The following is a 22709-nucleotide window of genomic DNA, read 5'->3' on the forward strand; positions in this document are numbered from 1 at the left end:
TTAGAGGTTTTTAAGGTCAGGCTTGACAAAGCCCTGGCTGGGATGATTTAGTTGGGAATTGGTCCTGCTTTGAGCAGGGGGTTGGACTAGATGACCTCCTGAGGTCCCTTCCAACCCTGATATTCTATGATTTATGAGGAGAGGCTGAGGGAACTGGGATTGTTTAGTCTGCACAAGAGAAGAATGAGGGGGGATTTGATAGCAGCCTTCAACTACCTGAAGGGGGGTTCCAAAGAGAATGGAGCTCGGCTGTTCTCAGTGGTACCTCATGACAGAACAAGGATTAATGGTCTCAAGTTGCAGTGGGGGAGGTCTAGGTTGGATATTAGGAAACACTATTTCATTAGGAGGGTGGTGAAGCACTGGAATGGGTTACCTAGGGAGGTGGTGGAATCTCTACCCTTAGAGGTTTTTAAGGCCCAGCTTGACAAAGCCCTGGCTGGGACGATTTAGTTGGTGTTATTCCTGCTTTGAGCAGGGGGTGGGACTAGATGACCTCCTGAGGTCCCTTCCAACCTAATCTTCTATGATTCAATACAAAGTATGCAGTTTATTAATTATTATTAGTATTACCATAGCACCCAGGAGTCCCACTCATGGACCAGGATCCTATTGTGGAAGTTGCTGTGCAACCAAAACAAAGAGTCCCTGCCAGAAGTTTGGCCCAGTTTCCGAATTACTATTCTTGGTTCTTTTAGGGTTTGGGGGACTTAAAGTCTCTGTCAACCCATACTTAAAACTTTCTCTCAAGCTCTAAAGGACTGTGTGCACCACCACACACACGCACACACTTTCTCTCTCTCCTCCCACTCTCACTCTCTCAAAGCATATGCTTGGCATTTTATAGTAAGAAGGGAGATAAGGATGCAGAGGAAGAAAAATTATTTTTAAAACGAAATGTTTTGTTTTTGTAAGTCACAGTTTGGTTTTTAGAACTCATGTAGATTGTTCTGTTGTTGGAGTGTTCAATACTTCATCGTTTGCTGGAGGGAAAGAGAAAACCATTCTGTCCTTTATAAAATAGTTTAAAAGTGGTTAGGTAGAGGCGAATGAATGAATCTGATGTTTGCGGAATGAAGGATCTGCCTTACTCTTTTAAATGTAGCTCATTCCTATTGAACTTGGGGATGTGATTCTGATATATGATCCTGATTTATGCTTTCCTTTTAAATTTTTGATAACTCTTGCAGATTCCAGGATGTTTTGTTTATCGCATTACATACAGACCCTTACAAGATCTTATTTTTGTGCCCAGAGGTGATGGTCCTAATCAAATAGCTCTTTCTAGCTTGATTCTATCAGTTTTGACTTTAAGAAAAGTAAGCCGCTGTTTTATTTTTTAAAAGACTGACTTCAAAACTCTAGATGGTCAATTAATTATGGTCTGTCTGTGTCTTCTAGATCTGCATGTAGATTTTTTTTTTTTTTAATTAATAACTCCATGGAGTTGCTCCAGTCCACGCCAGGAGTCCCACTCTAATCCTTTAGGAAGAGTTTCCTCAATTCTTCTCTGTTCCTTCACATCATCTCACCAGTACTGATGCTCAAGTCTTTATCCTGCATAGCTCATACCATCTGGAACAGCCATCAAGTGTCTGTCCCTCTACCTTATTATCTGATTTAGAATCTTAGAAGTTTTTTTTTGGCTTTCCTCTATTGCCTGGACATTTTAATTTCCTTCTCCCTCAATTATTAACCCTATATAGTAATTTGCCATACAGCATTTTAAGGACATGATATTAGTTATCTTGGGATACCATTTGTAAAATTATTTTTAAGAGTTGTTCATGGGATTGTGTTATAGGAAATATTCTCAATTTCAATTATTTTACACTCCTGTAATTCTACCACCAGTAAAATTAAGCTGTTAATTTAAAATTTCAAAATAGGTATGTCACGCAGAGCACAGAAAACCCTAAATCAAAAATGCTAGACATGGATCCAGTGTCAGATCCATGCATAACAAAGGTTTACAATGGATAATTCAACCACGTCGGCTTTACATTTTTACATTTGAAACAACCACCTCCAGTTACTCCTTTCAACAACATTTACATCAATCAGACCAATAGTTTTATTAAACATACAGGTAGGGCATTTGCATAATAAGCCATTATAAGAGAAAGTGACACATTGTTTGCAAAATCCTCACAGGGTGAGTATTTGACAATGCTGAAGGCAGTAAGGCAGAAGGTGGAAAAAACTAATGTAACAAATACATGTTGCATGCTGTGTTGTTGTACTTGTGTTGGTCCCAGGATATAAGAGAGACGAGGTGGGTGACGTAATACCTTTTATTGGACCAACTTCTGTTGGTGAGAGAGACAAGCTTGCACGCTTACACAGAGCTCCTCTTCAGGTCACCTTAAGAAGAGCTCTGTGTAAGCTCTAAAACTTGTCTCTCTTGCCAACAGAAGTTGGTCCAATAAAAAGTATTTAATAGCAAATACATAACATTCAAAATATTTTTTTAAACCCATTATTTACAATGAAGAAGTTCTCCCCATCTGTGGGGCATAGTGCAATTCTAGCGTAGCTTTATTTCCTTCTAATGTCAGCTGACTCAAAACTAGTTTCTCGTGAGATAATTACATATATTATACATGTTTTTATGCAAGGGTGTTAGCACATTTTGCATGTGTCCACAGCTAATCTCTGCTCCCTAAATCTGCCTCTTTTCTTGAAGAAAAGTACTTAAATCCTAAAGGATAAGGACAGTTACGAAAAATAAATTTATAAGTAGAATTATCTTCTATTTTAAACAAAAAGCTGTACTCTTCTGATAAATATAGAAATGCCACTAAGGATCCAGGAGAATTCAATGTTCTCTTTTCCTCTTTAAAAAAAAATAAAATAAAAAACAAGTTCACTTTGCAAACAGAAAATGTCAGAATCAGTGAGGATTGCATCAGTTTTGCTGGTGCACAACACGAAAGTCCCAGATTTTTTATATATTAAAAAAAAAATTCTGTATTTTTCTTACCTTTGCCCCAAAGCAGCTGGTCATTCATTGTACTAGTCTGCTGAAATCTAGATACTGAGGTTCAACACTCAGCGTCAATTAGTCAGGTTGGATTAGTCAGGTAAATACAAGGCAAAGGACCTCTTTTTGGGTAGTCCTGCTTCAGGAGAATAGTATGTCATTGTAATGCACACCTCCAACAGAATAACTGCAACTATGGTACAGGGAAACTGGCAGTAACTTCACAGTCCAATATAACTAGAATCTTAGTGGTGGAGAAGATCACTAGGTCTTGAAAGAGGGCAGCAAACATTTTTTAGGGCAGTGCATGGACCCCCATGGGCTACCTGCACTTCCTTCATCCCTATAATTCTCTTTCTTTCTGCCCATGTTCATAAAAGGGGAAAATACAGGGTTGCAAACCGATCTTAAATATGCCAAATTCACTGAGACTTCAGGTTAAAGCTTCTAAAAAAAACAAACTGATTTTCCACTGCCTCACTTTTTCATAAAGTTTTGCTCAAATGGATGCAAGTGTTGTCTGGCATGTGGAATCCAATACTTATTGACTAAAATTATGCTTTTTCATTTGGGAAAGAGCCCACAAAAGATTATTATTGAGAGTGGTTATAGTTAGAAAACTAACCCTAAAAAGTTTGATCTTGATGTTCCAATGTCACATTCACTCACTCAATTTACAAAATCAAAAATAACATTCTTAACTACCATGATTACAAACACAACTTGTTATCTAAAAATAAGAGTGGATTTTTAGTCTTCTAGATTACTCAAGAGCGAAGGCTGCAGAATCTGAGCTTCATGGGCATTTTGCTGATGCTGCTGAAGTAGAATGAGAGAAAGCTCTTCTACTATCAGCTTTACACTTCTGACAGCAGCTGAACAATTTTCTTGTTGTTAATCTAACTACATGACTAAATCATGCAAGGACAGAAGTGCAGAAACCGGTTTTGTTTTTAATCTAAGACTAATTTTTCTGAACATAACCACACTAATTTTCACTGTGGAAGTAATGATAAATATCAATTTGACGTTTTGTTTTCAAAATATTAGAAGATCACACATTTATATTACCTAGTAAAAAATGTAAGATAAAAACTGAAATACCAATAAAAAACAAACATTGCTTTTTAAACTTAAAAACAAGAACAGTTACTGCAGGGTTTTTTTTCCTTCAATTTTTTCTTCATCCTTTTAGTCAGAAACATCAATTGAAATAAGAAGTTACAAGCATGAAAAGTTAAATTATAATAAGGAATGCATCTATGTGGCAGTGAAAACAAACAAAGAGTTTAAACTACACTAGTACACTGAGTTTAGAGTAGTGCAAAAGGTCTAGTCAATATAAACATTAGATGGACCACCTTCCCGTTTAAGGAGCTAATTAGTGGTATATGCCACAGACTGAAGCCCGGGGGGGGAAAAACAAAACAAAAACAAAAACACAGACCACCAAACATTGGGTTACAAGGACTAGTGACGGATTCCAGAAGGATGGCTCACCCAAGTTGTGTCGTTTTGTCTTCGCGTGCTCGTGAATATGTTTCTTTGTAAAACAGCCAAAGAAGACACAATAGAGGCAAGAGTGGAGTCTGTTCAGGTGGGCACCACACATGTGACAAATGCACGACTTTGCCTGAAATACAGAAATGGACAGTAATTATGAACAGGAAAAAACCTATTTACACAGGTTAGCATTCTATTAACTCTTTAATCCATTTATGTTGCATTTATAAAGAAGCTATCTAGAAGTAGAAATAAACTCCAAACGAGCAGTTAATTGATTGTCTGAAGTATGCCAGACTGACAGCAGGGATAACTCAAGTTCGGGCTCCAGAGAAACTACAGGTTTCAGAGTAGCAGCCGTGTTAGTCTGTATCCGCAAAAAGAACAGGAGTACTTGTGACACCTTAGAGACTAACAAATTTATTAGAGCATAAGCTTTCGTGGGCTACAACCCACTTCTTCAGATGCATATAGATGCACTTCTTCGGATGCATATAGAAGTGGGTTGTAGCCCACGAAAGCTTATGCTCTAATAAATTTGTTAGTCTCTAAGGTGCCACAAGTACTCCTGTTCTTTTTACAGAAACTACAGGCAGTGACAGTACAAACTACTCCACTGCCCCAACACATTTCAAAACCTTAATCTGGAGCAAGTCACGTCTAGGAATAGCTAACATCCACACCTGTTCACAGTTGCCAGCTTCTCTATTGTGTATACCAACAATGGTGTCAATTGCAAGATGTTTTTGACATCTTGCATTTGGAGATGGTACATCACCAACTGATTTCATATAGGTCAACCAGCTACAGAAGTCTTTTGGTCACTAACTAATCTGGGCTGGATTTGAAGCAAGTTTTTGGAAGATTAAAAAGACTCCATTTCCCTGCACCATCCAGTCCAGCAAGATATTTAATGACAACTGATCTGGGTCATTTGAAGTGAAGAACACACAAACCTAACATGGTAGTTTGCTCTCCTCTTGCTATGGTACATTTTAACTAACAACCCTGGCAAAGAAGTGTTCAAATATTGGAAGGTAGATTTTTAAGTCTTGATCTGATCAGAACTCTTCTTTAAATTGATATTGCCTATTTTTTTCTTCCATTAGGTGCCCAGCTCAGATGTGTCAATAAATCCCTTGAGAGACTTCTATTATTCCTAGTTTGATGCAAACAAATACAAAGAATTTAGGGATAACAAGGCCAAGAAAGCACCACAAACTATTTAGCAGTAAATATTTTAAGTTTCATGTTCTACCCTTGGTTGCACACTGGTAGCCAAAATGATTCAAGTTTAAATCATTCCTTCATATCAGAGTGATGTGGACAACAATTCTAGCAACAAATGAGTAAGTTAACCTAGAAACCAAGAGAATGGTGTTCAAATTCAGATATTGACTATTCTGTAACAGCTCAAAGCTACAAAGACTACTTCAAGATAATAGGAGCACCACTACAGTCAATGACTATGGAGACAGCACTTTTTTATGCTGGAATCCAATGATAAATTTTCCAGATGTTAACTGATCAAATACAAAACTCAAGGCTCACTTTTTAAAGGCAATAATCCACTAATCTATACAGTATGTATGATCCGCAACAAATCCCGAAGAGTCCACCTCTAACAGTATTTGCCCAGGCTGCCATAATTGCTGTCACAACACTCTTGGTGTAAAAATCAGCCAAGCAGTTTACCATCTAATGCACTGAGGCCTTGGCTACACTTGAGAATTCACAGCGCTGCCACGGCAAGTACTCTCGCAGCGCTGCAAGTACTCCACCTCTCCGAGAGGAATAGCTTGCAGTGCTGCGAGCGAGCGTGCAGCGCTGCAGGCGCTGATTACACTGGCGCTTTACAGCGCTGCACTCGCTGCGCTCGGGGGGGGGGGGCGTTTTCACACCCCTGAGCACAGCAAGTTGCAGCGCTGTACAGTGCCAGCATACAATAAAACATTTTAAATTAGGACCAAAGCCTACCACCACCGCAATTTATATGTAAAGAAAAATGCTGCAAATCTGTCAAACTGATGTTTAAACAGTGCTCTTTGGCTGCAAAAGCTAAATATGATCAACCTATCCATTAGAGATTGTTGCTATGACAACAGCTCAGACAGACTAGCAACTGGCTATTTTACTTCTTAGCAAATTGTAGATGAGAAGTCTTTTAGCATTAAATGTATTGTAAATGTAAGACACGAGTGTGCAGAAACTGCTGAGCATCTTACAGTTTTACTGCCTTTTAACCCATCCTTTCATAAATACGCTTTAGTTACGTAATTTTAATTCAGTCAAAATTAAGCAGAACAATGAAACAGTAAATTAATCTAGTATAATTATGAAGTAATTCACAATCTTTATTTAAAAAATTATCACAAGACCTACGTTAGTAGGTCAAGAGTTAGAAACACCAGAGATGGGACTTCAATCTTCAATATGGCTGGGCTCTATTCATGTAAATTATTGATACAGAAGACAGTGGTGACTAAAAGCAAGTCCTTACTGTTAACTATTCTTCTGCCCAGTCTCCAAAAAAGACCTAATCCACTAGACATATTAAGCTATAAACCCAGGGCATGGCACACATAAGGAAACTGGTAATCACAAGGCACTTTATGAATCATTCATTAGCTCAGGATAAATAAGCCAATTTCTCTATGGCTGCTATTTTCTACGCTCAGTATTGCAACACACTCAACAGGAGTTAAAGGAAAAGGGTAGGCATGACAAATAAATTGGGTTGTTGACACTCTCAGGTGTCTTCAATTGTCAGAAGTTTGTTATTAATTTACCACCTGACAGTATCCTGAATTCACAGTCTTCCTTTGCATGCCAGTTTCTGTTCCAAAATCTCTTTCTGGAGTAGCATGGGCTTCAAGTGCAGTGAGAGCAGCATGTTGGGTACATGGTGAATTGGTATAGAAAGCAGTTTGTGTCATTTAACAGCAGTCCCTAAGCAATGTAGTAGATTTGAATGACAAAATTCTGTCCCTGTCCATGTGGACAGTGGTTATAATATAAAAAAGACAGACTACAATAAAGTTTAGCTGTTGTAAATCGGTCCTCTATATTGCCAGCTATTTGAGAAGTAGCTAAAAAACTCAATTTTCACTGAGCTGAAAGTCAGAATAAATAATATCCTTTATTTACAAGTTTTCAGGAACAGAGATTTAAGGAATCTTGCCCTTATTTCCATGCTAAACAATAAATTGAAGCACATTTGGAAGTCAAGCTGTTTTCAGACCTGTGTTTGGAAATCACCCAAAGACTTTTCATCTCCTGTGGCCAGTGAACAGTATTTCAGTAGATTCATTAAATGAGCAGAAATAGATAATACACTTCTACCCCGATATAACGCGACCCGATATAACACGAATTCAGATATAATGCAGTAAAGCAGCGCTCCCCGGGGGGTGCGCGCACTCTGGTGGATAAAAGCAAGTTCGATATAACGCGGTTTCACCTATAACGCGGTAAGATTTTTTGGCTCCTGAGGACAGCGTTATATCGAGGTAGAGGTGTACTATCAAGAAGAATGGGGGCAGCTTGAGGGGTAAATGATCTCAAGCTAGACTTTTTAAATACAAGTACATGGTGTAATATTTAAAGCCATTCCAAGAGTCACTATGATGCGTTGGCAATATTTTAGCAAGGTCTGCCCAAAATTCCTTTGTCTTGAAACAATTCTCCATCAGTGGTGTGTGTCATAGACAGTGAAGAACCAGAAATCTACACTTGTTTCTCCCATTTTAAAACACACACCCCAAACCACCCAAACTAAACACCCCTAATATACACAAACACAGAATAAAGGGTGTGAGGGGATGAGGCACTTGACACTTGATTTTTTTTAAATGTATGTCAAAAGCACCTAGTGCCTTTGAATGGGTGCTTTACTTCTCCGAATTAAAAAAAAAAAAAAATGTTATGCACACTTCTCTAGAAGGCTTATACCTAAGCCAAGCAGATAAAAGTACTCGGTACAAGGTGGTATTCAGCAGTTTCCAAAGAGGGGTAAACTACAGAGACAAGGAGGAGCTACATTCATTTTGGCAACACAATTTTGACATAGGGTTCTTGTGAGCACCCAACAAGTATTACAGTAATTATTAGGCATGAGAAAGGGGTAACTCCAGAATAAAGAAGGGAAACTTTACTAATATACCAAGAAGCTAAGGGCGCCTGGCAGTAGATTTTTTTTTTTTTTTAAATACTAAACCAGCAAACACCATCATACCACCAGGAGGAAGAGTATGTTTATGTTAAAAGTTCCTTTGCTCTAACATCAGAATTACTGCTACTAATAGTTTGCATTTCTCTAGCACCTACCATTTGAAAATTTCCAAGGGCTCTAACAACAAGCAAATTCAGCCTCAACACCTTCTGGGGTGGGTAAATGTTCCCAATCCTCTCTAGCCCCACCCCTTTGCCAATTTTCCAGATTCAAAACATGAGTTACAGAGAGGTTAAGCAGCTTGCCCCAGGTCGCACAGGAAATCTGTGGCAGAGCCAGGAATAGAGAACTCGGGTTTCCTGAATCCCCAGTCCTGCCACTCACGTGTAAACAGAAATGAAGAGCACTGTAAACCCAAGGTTTGGGTTTTTTAGTTGTCACGCTATCTGGAAAACAGAACCAATCTGAGAAAAATACACCTAGTGTCTGACCAAAATGGAAAGATTCCCAAATTGATTTCAGTGAATCCTGGGTCAGAACCCTTGTAGGAGAAATTAAATGCTTCCTCAGCAGATAGTAAGACCTCAACTGATGGTAAAAGTCACATTTACTTTAGTATATATATTTTAAATAAAATGCTCTAGGTTCATATATACTGTTTATTATTTATAACTTTCACTAACCTTGCAACATGTAGATTGTAGTATCTGTAAGCACTTTTTAAATTCTTTTGTAATTTCTTTAGTCATCCATATTACAATCAATATCCTTGTGTCTTGTACAAGGACAGTACACAAGAGGCAGCAGGAGGCATGTGAAGCTGGATCCTTTTCCCTGTGCCTCTTTCTCAAATGACAAACGCATAAATAGTCACAAAAGACTATGATACAACAGATCATTGGCCCTTTCTACACACTTGAGATGCAGGCCAAAAAGCAATCCTAATGATGAAATTTCTTTTGCGTTAAAGCCTTGGGGGAGGAGAAAGCCAATATTAAACCAAGACAGGCAAGATTTATTACTCCGGAGGTGACAGGATTCATAGTTTCATAGATTCTAGGACTGGAAGGGACCTCGAGAGGTCATCGAGTCCAGTCCCCTGCCCGCATGGAGTATGCTGAAAATACTGAACTCAGGTCAAATCTGCCTTGTGATGTTTCTGGCCATCTTAGCAATCACCACTTTGCCTGCATTTATTACCTGACTCATTGCATTGCTTCTCTAAAACAGGTAAACCAGAAGCCCTTTTCCTCGCCATTAACCTGGTAGATTATATTTTATAGGTGGATTTCATATAGCCAGGAACTGAAGAAAGACTTGAAACCTAACAATTGGCTTTTGACTTTTTAAAAGCAGAAGTAATTTTCTAACAAGGAACTGATTCTGTAACTATTTTGTGATCTGGCATCTCACCACTTCTCTTAGCAATATAAGGATGATTCAGGGCAGCTCTGGGAGACAACATGTTTTTCATGCCTCAACGTTGTTGTTTTTTTTAAACTCAATTTAAAAAACAAAACAAAAACTGTTCGCTCACTTCCTGGGAAGAAGTTATTCATCACTATCCCTCTTCATAAGAGAAACTAATGTATCTGTTTGGAGAAGACTTTTCCCTTTTATGTAGTGTCTCATTTTTGTATCCAGTCCTACTAGGGTTGTGTGTGCACTGCATGCCAGTAACAGCATATTTCATATGCATTTAGAAAACACACAGGAAGTCTGTCCCCAAAATAATATTAAGATGATTCAGTGAACTATAGTTACCTCCAAAATTGGCTTATTCAATAGATTTATTCAGGTTTTTTTGTTTTTGTTTGTTTTTTTGTTGTAATAATGGAGTAATAGGTAGCAAAGGAGTTTAGCCATTTCAGGTCTACTACAAGGCAAATGTAAAATTGAATAATTTGTTCTATATTGGTAGGTTAGTTCCCATTACTGTAACACCAGAGACAAAATACATCACGTATAGAATACACGGTCAACTTTCTGCTTATGAGGGCAGGATGGAGGCAGATGGGAAGTGCTCTTAGAACTTTCCTATAAAGAGAACATCTGGCTCCAATCAGTTATGCACAAGTTACAACACCGAAATGCTGCTAAGTTTATAGTTAAAAATGAAACCGCCTACCTTGTTAAGTCACATCATACTTAATTTAAGTATGAATTAAAATATACCATTACCGCAACCTACACAGCATTGTTTGCTCTCCTGTTCTAATTTCTGGGGTCAGTGAAACTGAGGATTCTGCCTACAATGAAAAGCAAAAAAAAAAGGGAAACTGAAAGTGTTGCTCATCATGCTGTGAAAGAGTACAATCTTCTCAGGCAACTCCTTGTCTTCACCTTACACAGACTGTCAAAACTTCTTCCTCCAGTACACCTTCAACCTACAGAGAATGCATCTCGGCTGGGGTAGGTTCTGTTGCCATTATAAGAGAGACAGAATTCCAATTCCTCCTGCAGAATAATACGTGAGTGAAACTTAACTATTGTTGCTTTCCCTTTATTCATATCAGAGTGTGAGTGTAAGAGAGAGAGACACACAAACCAAGCCAAGTGAGTGGTTATACTAGGGAGACCACAAGGAAGACAAAATTCACAATGCTGGATGCTACTGCTGGAACATCTCGGTGAAAAATGCCTTTAGTTCTAAAGAAAGATCTCAAGTTAGGTTACAGAACTGGGAAACATGAGAATGGTCTTCCATTATCAGTTCTGTAATAGTAAGCCAGACTTACTATTTGATCTTGGGCAAGTTATTTGAGCTCTGTGACTCAATTTCCTCACCTGTAAAATGCCATGAGTCTGAATTCATTAGTGTTTGTGAGACGCTCTAATATCATGGTGATGTGTGCTACAGAAATACTCGTGAATTAATAAAAATTGCCCTGAAAAAGGAAAGTGTTTTCTGTACCTGCAGTTGGTTTGTTATAATGGTAGCATTCACAGCTGGTTTTCCTTGCTCACCCGCCATCCACAAAGGCAGTTAGGCTGAATACATTGGTTTGGTCCAGGCTCACTCCCTTTCTCCCACCCACAGCTAGAGATCTGCTGTTGACACAGAAATAAGGGCGGTCTTGAAATGACAGAAAAGACATTCATATAAGATGTATCTCAAAACTCAAGATGAAAGTGAAACATCCAGGTCAGGTGAATCCTTGCGTCTTTGGACAAACTAATTTTAGCTAGGTCATTAAGACAATGGTAAATGTAGATGTTTTCTATCTCTCTTTGAAAGGTTAAGCTGTTCATGGGGAATAGCCAAAGGCTGAAAAGGCAATGCCACAAATTGGTGGTGTTGACCCTGGATTGCAGATATGGAAAACCCACTGGTGGCAAGATGTAGAACATGCAGATAAACCTCTGTTAGATCTATGGAATACATGCAGTATAGAGGGGCTATTTCCTAACATGACAGTGTAAGAACGAGATTGAGAATCCATCTGTTAAACTATCTTCCAGAGGGATCAGTTGAGAGCAGATAAGATTAGATCCAGTCTGGTTCTTCAATTCTAAAGGGCATCCAACACCTTTTGAACAAACACATCTGTTTTGCCGGAGACCATGATGAATCTGGACTAGTTACCCTGGAAACCTTCACACAAGTAGGAAATTTCCCTATGTCCAGCAAATTCTGAATGGGTGGATGATCTGCTTGCTTTTCTTCACCAGACTGAGCAGGAGAATAAGAGGAAGTGATGTGGGCTACTGGCAATTATATCCTATCTGAATGATTGCAGAGCCTATTGGGTGGGTCTGGTGACAGCCCAAGAGAAATAACAGTATTTCAGTCCCTCTGAGTTGGCAAGGATTCACTGTCTATTGCTCTTATAAGGAGATTCTGGGACATCTTCACTGAATGGTAGTTGATCTAATTTCTAAATACTACCATGTAACAAACGGACAGATTGGCCTGGTTTGGAAGAAGGTAGATTCTAAGATCTGGTCTACACCTAAAATTTAGCTTGACCTAGATACATTGCTCAGGGGTGTGAAAAACATCATGCCCTGTGCCAAGTAGTTAGGTGGACACACAGCTAGGTCAATGGAAGAATTATTCCATCAACCTAGCTATTGCCTCTCAACAGGGCAGATTTACTACAGCGACATAAAACCCCCTTCCGTCACTGTAGTAAGTGCCTACACTACAGGGACATAGCTTCAGCTGTGCTGCTGTTATAGTGTAGGCATACCTCAAGTAGTCTAAGCCCAACAAAAGAGGTTGCAACAAGGTTCCTCTTAAAAGTAGTTTTCATGTAATAAGTCCCAACACATTGTCCACATGCTAGGGTATTACAAAGAAGGAACCTAGTCCTAAATTGGTAATATCAATCGCAATGTCAGATACTAGGGCTGTTTTGATAGATTTCATATGCTTTTTGGAATCCTCCAAAGTATTTCTTTAGAACAGGGGTGGCCAACCTGTGGCTCCGGAGCCACATGCAGCTCTTCAGAAGTTAATATGCGGCTCCTTGTATAGGCACCGACTCCGGGGCTGGAGCTACAGGCGACGACTTTCCAATGTGGCGGGCAGTGCTCACTGCTCAACCCCTGGCTCTACCACAGGCCCTGCTCCCACTCCACCCCTTCCCGCCCCCCTGCTTTAGAAAGATGACAGAGTTAAGAGAACACTCTCCTTGTTGTGACCAAACATGCCATAGCTTCTTTGAGGCCAATGAAGGAAATTTCAATGCCACATTTCACAGAGCTGTCAATCTTTTTTTGTCTACGAAGATCTTTGTGCACTCTGGTCCAGCCTACATGAGTCACTAGGATCGTCCAGGAATGATTATTCTGCTTGCTCAGAGCCAGGAAGAAGAATCCTGATACATGTGGTACGTTAGTGATATTCTATTAATCGAGCTTTCCCATTCTAAATGAGCCATTCCAGGTTCACCATTTCCCCCCCAAAGATTACTAGAATACTGATATGCTTTTTCCCCCTTCAGTTTAAAGTGTTCATATTTCATTCAGCAAAACAAGGCCCTCAATGATCCTCCACATACAAAGATCCATTCCTCCAGAATGAATATCAATTTGATCATCCAGTTCATCCCCATGAATCAGCCTCTCGTAACCATCTGAGTCAGAGTTCCTACATTTGTGTGTAAAGGCGAAAGAGGATCATTTTATGAATTTGCCAGGGTTTCAATTAGATTTTAAAAGCAGAAATCTAACAAACTAAGTTTTCAAATATATTAAAACCCAACAGGATAACCCAGTGGGCCCCAAACTTTTTCAGTCGCTCCCCCCGCCCCAGTCCACACCTCTCCCCCCTGCGAGCCGGAGCGGGGGGGGGGGGTGGAGGGGTGAGTGGGGCAGGACAGGTAAGGGGAGCCACACTCAGGGTGCGTGGGGTTGAATGGGGCAGAGTGGGGGAGGGGCAGCCGCACTCAGGGCAGGAGGGGTGAGCCACCGGTACCTCTCTTGCCGGAGTCGTCCCTGAGTGCTCCTCCAGGATCCAGCAACAGCTGCTGCTCTTCCTGCCCCCAGTAGCGGAGGCTGGTTACTGTGAGTAACCAGACCTTTAATGTCTGGATAGCTGGAACTGGGTCCAGGGCTGGAGCGGAACTGGGGGCAGAGCGGGGCTAGGTGGTGCTCCCTCCCCACTCCGCAGGCGGCTGGCTCGAGCCCGCCAGACCCCACCCAGACGTTCCTGTGCACCCCCTAGTGGGGCACGCCCCACAGTTTGGGGACCACTTGGATGACCCCTTTTACTGAGTTGAGGGAGCTTTAGCTGACAAGTTTAATGCTGGGTTCTTTTCAGGTTAACTTTTAACCTGAACAGTATTTCTCAAATCAGGAAATTTGCTTATTCTTAACCAACCAACAATTTATTAATTCACCCAAAAGCACATTAATATACAATCAAAAGTTCACCACAACTATAGACACAACCAATTGTATATACTACCCACACAATACAGTCCTGCAAGCAATTATCACAGACTAGAGTTGAGGTTCTGTAGTTCTATCAAAGAACAATGCAAATTAGCAAGATTTTTTATGACATTTACTTATGATCAACGATTCTCAATTCTTTAGTACTTAACACATTTATCACACTTCTAAGGCTGCACTGGTCTTTAAGGTACTTTGAAGAATGTAGTTACTTCTAAACTTGTCACTTCTGGACCAATCTAGCCAAAGAGAATATTAAAAGCAATTGCTTAAAACAATTCTGTTCAATCTCCCTTAGGCCAATTTGCTTGGTCTTAGGAAGGAGTTAAAAATCTAAAATATGCTTATTTGAGGTCTCATTAGAGAGTGTAGACTCAACAAGATAACCTACAGTTATTTATGTTAAATAACAGAAAGAGAAATACAATCTTTGAGATGAGATCTCACCACTTATCCTCTTAACCCTGAGATGGGAGAGAGTCCTTTCCACACGGCTGGTCCAGGCATCAGTTGCACTTAGGATTCTGCATCTTCTTGTGTTGGGTTCAGTCAACTCTTTTGAGCTAGGGTTACCATACGTCTGGGTTTTCTCAGACATTGCCTTGTTTTTGAAATTCCGTCCTCTGTCCGGGCGGGTCCGGGATTTTTTCAAAGCAAATGCTGCAGCTCAGAAAGAGCCCCAATTGGTCTCTTCCCTGCATCAGCAGCTGATTGGTCCATTCCCCTGCAGCCACAGCTGCCAGATCCCGCCCACCCAGACTCCAGCTCCCAGCCCTGGGGATAGGATCCTGCAGGTAGGGGCTGACAACTGTCGCTGCATTCTGGCTTGCATCAGCCACACTGCCACCATGACAAGGAGTGACACTACCACCCCCCCGCCATCTCCAGTGAGTAACCCCACCACATGTACTCCCCCTCCAGCTGCTGTTCCTCCATGCAACGTCCTCTTTTGGGGAACCTGAAATAACAGTAACACTATTTTGAGCACATGGTGACCTTGGTTTATATATGCTGTTTTCAGGGCTCATTGGAGGGGGCCAACCTCTGATTCCTACTGCACACATGCCAAGTGGATCCTCAGATTTCAGCTCTCTTAGTTTCTCTGATGCTTCCATTGGTATCAGAAGACTGTTTTGCTGTGTAACAAATTTCCTTAATCCTTTTCTTATCAGAGGCTTTTTAAGTTTGATTATTTCAAGGATTGTATTTCATTATTTGCCCCAACTATCAATTGGGATCCCCTTTTTAAGCAATTACGCTTAATATCCCAAAATTATACCATGGTTTATATCTTTCAACACTTCTTTCTTGTGCCATACAATTCCTATTACTTCGAGTGCAACAATTATTTACAATGAAAACCAACAAAATCCTTATAATCATCTAAATTTGGAGGACATACTCCATATATTCTTTGATCATACTAAACATTTCACATTATTTAGGACAGACTAGAATAAGAGACATTTTCCACATATAAAAAGATGTAAATCTGACCCATAAGGCAAACAAATGTGCAAATTCTAATATGGGATGAAAGAGATTATTCATGGTATATTTGATTTACAAGGAAACAATGTATAGTTCATAATTTGAGGTGAAAACATATGACTTGGATTTATAGGGGTAAAAGTTTGCCCAATTTGGCCTTCAATCTTACAGCCACATTTCTAGTTTGTTTAACTTTCAGCTGCATTGCCCATCTCTTCCTGATCCATTGAGCGTGCAATAGGCTATTTTGCAGAGGAAATCAGAATATGACTCACTTGGTAACTTGGAGTTTTTAGACTAGGCTGGGAGGGACAAAGATTTATACATATGCAAATAATGAGAGATTCATGCCTATGTCTTTAACAATATCCTCATTTAGCCATTTTAGTTTCTATAGTGGGGGAGGGGAACACCTGACCTTGGCTGATGTGGGTGTCCTCAGACAAAGTGTGTCACACTATGTGAACCATTTTCTTATTGTCTTCATAGGTGGATCTTTTTCTGGGATAAAAAGAAGTGGGATAGCTTTTCTGATTTTTGAGGGCTAGAAGGAATCATTAGTTATCATTCAAGGTATATCAATCCCCTATTTCCCTTACAAGAGAGAGATTTCTTTCTGCAGATGAGGACTTGTCCTTTTGCTGGGAGAGATTTGGATTTAGAGAGTGAATCCAAAGCTTCTGATATCGGAGTTTGATCTTGTTTGGATTTCCTTTTAGATTCTTCAACTGATGATGCAGAAGGATTTCAGTGTCTGGATTTATCTGCTCTTTTGCTTTGGTCTTCCAGGGGGATGGGGTGGAGCTTCCTAATAGCAAAGCACTGTTTACAAGCTCTGGGGTGAGGATGGAGAGACAAGAAGGACTTCCTATGTTTGGAGGAAGATTTAGGAATGTTGATGTTCTCCAGTCTTGTTTCAGAGTCTGACTGCTCCCTTTCAATCCAGGAGATGTTAGCCAATACACTTGCTAGCTGCAAATAATTCTGAAAAACAGACTTACTACCTCCTCTCTCCCAATTCTTTTCCCATTGTTTTTTATTTTCAGTTAGACATGCACTTGGGTATAGATTTTAAATCACTTGGTAGAATAATTTCAAAACTATCTACAAATAACTAGGAAGTCCAGCCTCACTGAAAAATCTACAGTAGATTTGTGGTTAGAACTGGCTCTCACACAAAACAGTATCTATATAGTGATTCCACCTTACTGGAGAAAACAGTACATCTAGCTCACTTGATAGTTACACTTTACATCAGTATACCTAGTTCACTCCTAGTTTACACTCATATTGGCTCCTGAATTTACAAACTAAATACAGAAAGGTAATGTTGCTTAATTTAATGTTAAAATCAGGTTACAATACAGAGTTAGTTTTCTTAATTTCACTAGGAAATCCCAGTTGACTGCTCAATTTGGGCATTTAAATTGAAATAATAAATATAAATAATAATATATGGAGATATACCTATCTCATAGAACTGGAAGGGACCCAAAAGGTCATCGAGTCCAGCTCCACTAGCAGGACCAAGTACTGATTTTGCCCCAGATCCCTAGGTGGTCCCCTCAAGGACTGAACTCACAACCCTGGGTTTAGCAGGCTAATGCTCAAACCACTGAGTTATCCCTCCCCCACCACCCTAATGCAAGCACTGAGACAGTTAAAGCACCAGCCAAAGACTGGCATTAAAGACAGATAAAACTCAGCAATGTGCAACACCTCCTTGCTGAAGAAGAGTGTTGGCAACGCACTAGAGACTCACTAGAAGAATTCATTGCAATATTTAAAAAAAAATAAATCTACTGGACAAAGTTCCGTCCATCCCCCAACCCTCTTGAAACTTTGGTAAAACTTGCCTCCCAAAATTTGGTCCTAGAGAGGATAAACTTGACAAATTTCACCTTGAAAGACAAAACACTAACAGTTATTTGGGCCAGATATATACAATATCCAGGACAAACCTTATTGAATTAAGTTAGTTTAACACCTTTGAAGTTCACTGTATTATAAAGGCACATGTTTATGTACTATCATGGGATTGTATGGAACTTCCTTAGCAGGAAAGAGAAGACTAATGCAATCTCTGGGAGATATTAAGAACTTCAAAGGACTTTTGTGGACAATACCCATGAAAGGAATTTCCTAGGAAATACTTGGGGGTGAGGGAAATGCAAACGATCCTCTTCAAATCCATTCTTTTGAAACTACACCCTGGGGAGAGAAACTGAGGCGATGCCTGCACGGGGATAAAACCACCCACAGCTATCCCGGACTTGCAGAGCTCGGGCTCTGGGGCTGAAATTTTTTTTGCTGTGTAGATGGCTTGGGCTCAGGCTAGAGCTCAAGTTCTGGGACCCTGCAAGGGCAGAGGGGCCCAGAGCTTGGACTAAACTTTATATCTACGCATTGATTTTTAGCCCTACAGCCCAAGCCCTGGGAGCCCATGTCATCTGACCCAGGCCAGCCACAGCTGTGCCACGGGTCTTTCATCCCTGTATAGATGTACCCTGTGTCTACTGATTACCTCTTCCTGAAAGCTCGTTCAAAGACCTCCAAACGTATAAAGGAGGGACTAAACATTTCATGAGCATGCTAGTTCTGAGCTGAGGTTATTATGAACTTGTGACCATAGAAGAGACCCTTTGTGGGACTGATCACCTGGCAGAGCCCATGTCAGAGTTGGGATGATCTCTGGTAAACTTATTAGCATGCGTGTAGGTTCTTTTATTGTTTTTAATGTTTTCTCTGGAAAGCTTTTACCCTCAGAATAAATATGCTCACACAGGAAGGGGTCTGTGGTAACTTACAACTGTTGGCAATAGTTCTGGTATTAGTCTCTGAAGAGGCAAGAGAAGCCTACTTTGGTAGCCTGTCTTTTTCTGGGAACAACACAGTGAAGGTAGGGAGCCATTCAGTCTGGAGATACTCCAATCAGAAGGGAGAGAGGTGTGTCTCTCCACCCAAGAGAGGTGATGGATAGCGGCACTGGAAGCCTTAGAGAGGTGCCCTTGCTGTACCATAAAGGAGAATACAGGTGCAGTTGCCCTGGACTGTGACAGTTATAAGCAGCTGAAAATGATCCCTTAGAATGGAAGTGTTTGTGCAGACTTAACGGAGTCACGATATGCTTTACCTGAAATGTGTAATAATAGTTCCTTTTTATTATTTTATTTTTTACACTTCCTCCATCCCTCTCATGACCCCCTTCAATCCCTCTTTCTTTTATTTTCTCTGCCTCTTCCATCCTTCATTTCTCCTGTTCTCTATCATAACAAATATAACCAACATTTACTGTCCTGGACTCTCTCCATACTATTCTGTCCCTTACCTCACCCAAATCATCACACAGTCATAGGGCCCACTACCTTCCATCAACAGAGTAGATAAGTCTTGGGTATTAGTAGAAGGTAGTAGCAGGAGGCTCCTCAGACTTCTCCTCCCCTCTTGCACAAGTTTTAGGCAGGGAAGCAATGGTGCTATGGTTCAGCCTGGCAGTTCAAGGTCCCCAAGTCTTATGCCACAGCTAGGGGGGGGGGGGGGGAAGAGGACTTGAGTGTATTTTTAGGCTTGGTCTACACCTAAAACCTAGGCTGATTTAGCTACATTGCTCAGGACTGTAAAAAATGTCAAGGACTGCGAAATGTAGTTAGGTTGACCTTACCATCGCTGTAGAAGCACCTAGGTCGACAGAAAGGGATGGATTTACTACAGCGGTGGAAAAGCCCCTTTGCTTCCTGTAGTAAGTGTCTACAATACAGCAGCATAGCTGCAGACTAAATATAAAAATGACACTGACTAAATTTAAATTCCAGCTAATGTTATGAAGCAACTAAAATCCAGCCACAGAGCGGGGGGGGGTGTGTGTGTGTGCGGGGGAGACGCAAAGGGGCACTTAAAAGAAATCATTTGGTTTTCAGCAGTAACAACATGAGTATTATACCTTTACTATAGACAGCAAGTAGTGATCAGTGATCTTAAAACTGAATGAGCAAGCTCAAATTTCACAATTAGCTCTCTTTTGGCAGATGGCCCAGCCAGTGCACTAGGAAATTACACTACACACCCATTATTTACAGGTGTCCATAACTTGTCATCTACTCTAGGAAGGATACATTTAAGAGCCCATGGTGCTTTGTAAGCATCCATTTAAATAATGGATATTGTTTAGGGGAAATCACACATCTTTTTATATTGAAGGAAAAATTCTCTTTACATAACAAGAGATGGGAAATATTGTATCATAGAAAGATTTACAGATGCTTTAAGCTTCAAATGCAAGTCTTTCCTTTCAAAACCAAGTTTAGAGAATATATAATGAGGCATGTATATATTCGCTGTGTTGATTTTATCTATTTCCTGCAATGCACCACTGCAGTAGCCAATTTCACATGAGCACAAGATGATTGCCAATACCGCAGTAGTGTGTTCTAAGATCTAGTACAAAATCTATTACTTTACCTCACCATTCCCCTGTGTCAGCAAATCATGAAAATGTTTTAAAATGTCCTATTAGGTAATGTATTGATCTAATCTTTGACCACGTGACTTGAGAAGTAATTCAGTAGGCAAGGTAAGCAGACATGCACTCTGCACAATGTCATGTAGGTATTATTCAGCTCTGCCCATGTTGCAGAGATGCTTTGTGCAAGGCAAGATACAGAGAGGAATTTGATTCCTCATATGAAAATAGGTAAGCTCTTGGGAAGTCTACCGTGCTACTTTGATGAGAATACTCTAGGCAGCATTTTTTCAGAAAAAAACGTAGGGATATATAGATCAAAGCCTACCAAGTCCTAGAGAGTCTCATTTACACAAGCATAGATATTTCAGCTCTATTTTCCTTAACCACTCTAAGCTGTCCATAAAAAATGTGAACTTAATTAGTCCACATCAAAGTCAGTGCAGTTCTGCTAGTAGGAAAGGCTGATGGGAACTGCTACAGTACAGATTCTCTACGGTATGACTTATTTATGAGACAAATACACTCAGCAAAATAAAAATAAAATAAAATAAAATAAAATAAAATAAAATAAAGGGGGGAAGATGGAGAAAGAGAATAGAGAGGACAGAATGAGTGACAGGCTGTTCCTGTTAGCAGCTATTTGTTTTATTAAAAAATAATGCTGTTTCAAATAGGCTGGACCCAATGTCTGGCCTACCTATCAAGTGTTATTCTGATGGAGGATACCCTGCAAGTGTTTTGTTTTTAAAAAGCTGCATACAAACGACACACCACTATATCAAGATTTTTAAAGTGTTCCTACAGACTGCCGCCCTTCTCCCCCCCCCGTCCCTGCATTTACTGCTGCAGAGCAAGCTAGCGGAAGGTGCACAAATTAATCCCATTCCTAGAACTGTTCCAACAGCTGTGGACATCAGTGATGCAGGTGACAAACATGAAAGTAAACAAGGTAAAAAATGACGCTGGCTTATGCACTGTAAAAGACTGGAAAAAACCATGTCTTTTGCTGAAAACAAGTTCTATTTCCCTCCATCCCTCAAAGAGTCTCCTAAACAATGGAACAGAAAAAAAATGAAATTAACTTTCCTTCATGAAAGCTGTATTTGCCCAAGAGGTTCTACCATTATGAGCTGCCCCTACTTCTTATCTCCCAACAGACTAGCCAATTTGCTGATATGGATTTGGGCATCTCACCCACTGAGTTCCTTAGGCGGATACTTCCTTAGCAACTAACCTGAAATATAAATGGCTAAAACTGTTGATAATTACTGAACAGGCAGACAGTCTTGATCACAGGAAACCATCCTGATATCTCAATTGGATAAGTGCCTCACAAAAATACAGTTTTCAGATGGCAATATATATTTATACTTTATTCTAGGGCTCCCTGGACTGACACCAAAGGTTTTTGCCTATCCCATTACTCACAGAGTGGGTCCACAACAGGTAAGCTGGAGGTCAAGGTACTACTGTCTTAGGCTGAAATATCATTAATAGTCCAAGACAGCATCTGAGGAATCACCTACACCTGTCTTAAAAGTTAAAACCTAACCACATGGCTGCTACCTGGCAAATCCATAGAGTGAAAGTGCTCAGAGTAGAGGATGCTTTGACACCAGAGAGCCTCTGCAGCCTTGTACACCTCAATACAAGATTTATTAATTCACTTTGCTAGGGTACAGCAAGAGGCCCTTTGTTCTTTCTATCTTTGAAAAATAGAAACTCATGATCCTGAAATCCTCAGTTCTGAAAAGAAAGGAGTAGTGATATTTCCATAGAAGATATAAGATTAAGGCAGATTGATATCCCGATCCTTATAGAACTACAAGTCCTCCATGGGCACCATTCTCAGAGTCATTGTGCCTGGGAAAGAGATGAAAAGTGGGGAATTTTCCAAAGGAGATAGATACCAATTACCACTTGTTGGGCCAAATAAGGCAACTGATATTAAAATGGGGGCGGATGAAATAAAATCTTCCCCAAAAACTCAACTGATTCTCTGTGAAAAACAATTTCTAGTGACAAAACTAAATTTGTCCCTCACTTAAAAATCTTCACTAAGGTCACATAGTCGAAGAAAACTTCATTAACTTGGAAGGAGGTGGAAGGAAGACTAGTTCCCTAGTGAAACATTAACTAATACTGCAATATTCTAACACCTGATGCTGCACATTAAACATGTATTTGTTCTGTAAAGC

General features: G+C 40.1%; 1 protein-coding gene across 1 annotated transcript in view; it reads right to left on the bottom strand.

The window, feature by feature from the left end:
* Positions 1-22709, bottom strand: part of USP22 (ubiquitin specific peptidase 22) — a 186800-nt gene that overhangs the window by 103991 nt on the left and 60100 nt on the right. Inside the window, exon 2 of the mRNA XM_065411489.1 lies at positions 4484-4616. Coding sequence (XP_065267561.1) covers positions 4484-4616 — 133 coding nt within the window. The remainder of the gene's footprint in view (positions 1-4483; positions 4617-22709) is intronic.

This window comes from Emys orbicularis, chromosome 10 (assembly GCF_028017835.1).
Source record: "Emys orbicularis isolate rEmyOrb1 chromosome 10, rEmyOrb1.hap1, whole genome shotgun sequence".
Classification (NCBI taxonomy): Eukaryota; Metazoa; Chordata; order Testudines; family Emydidae; genus Emys; species Emys orbicularis.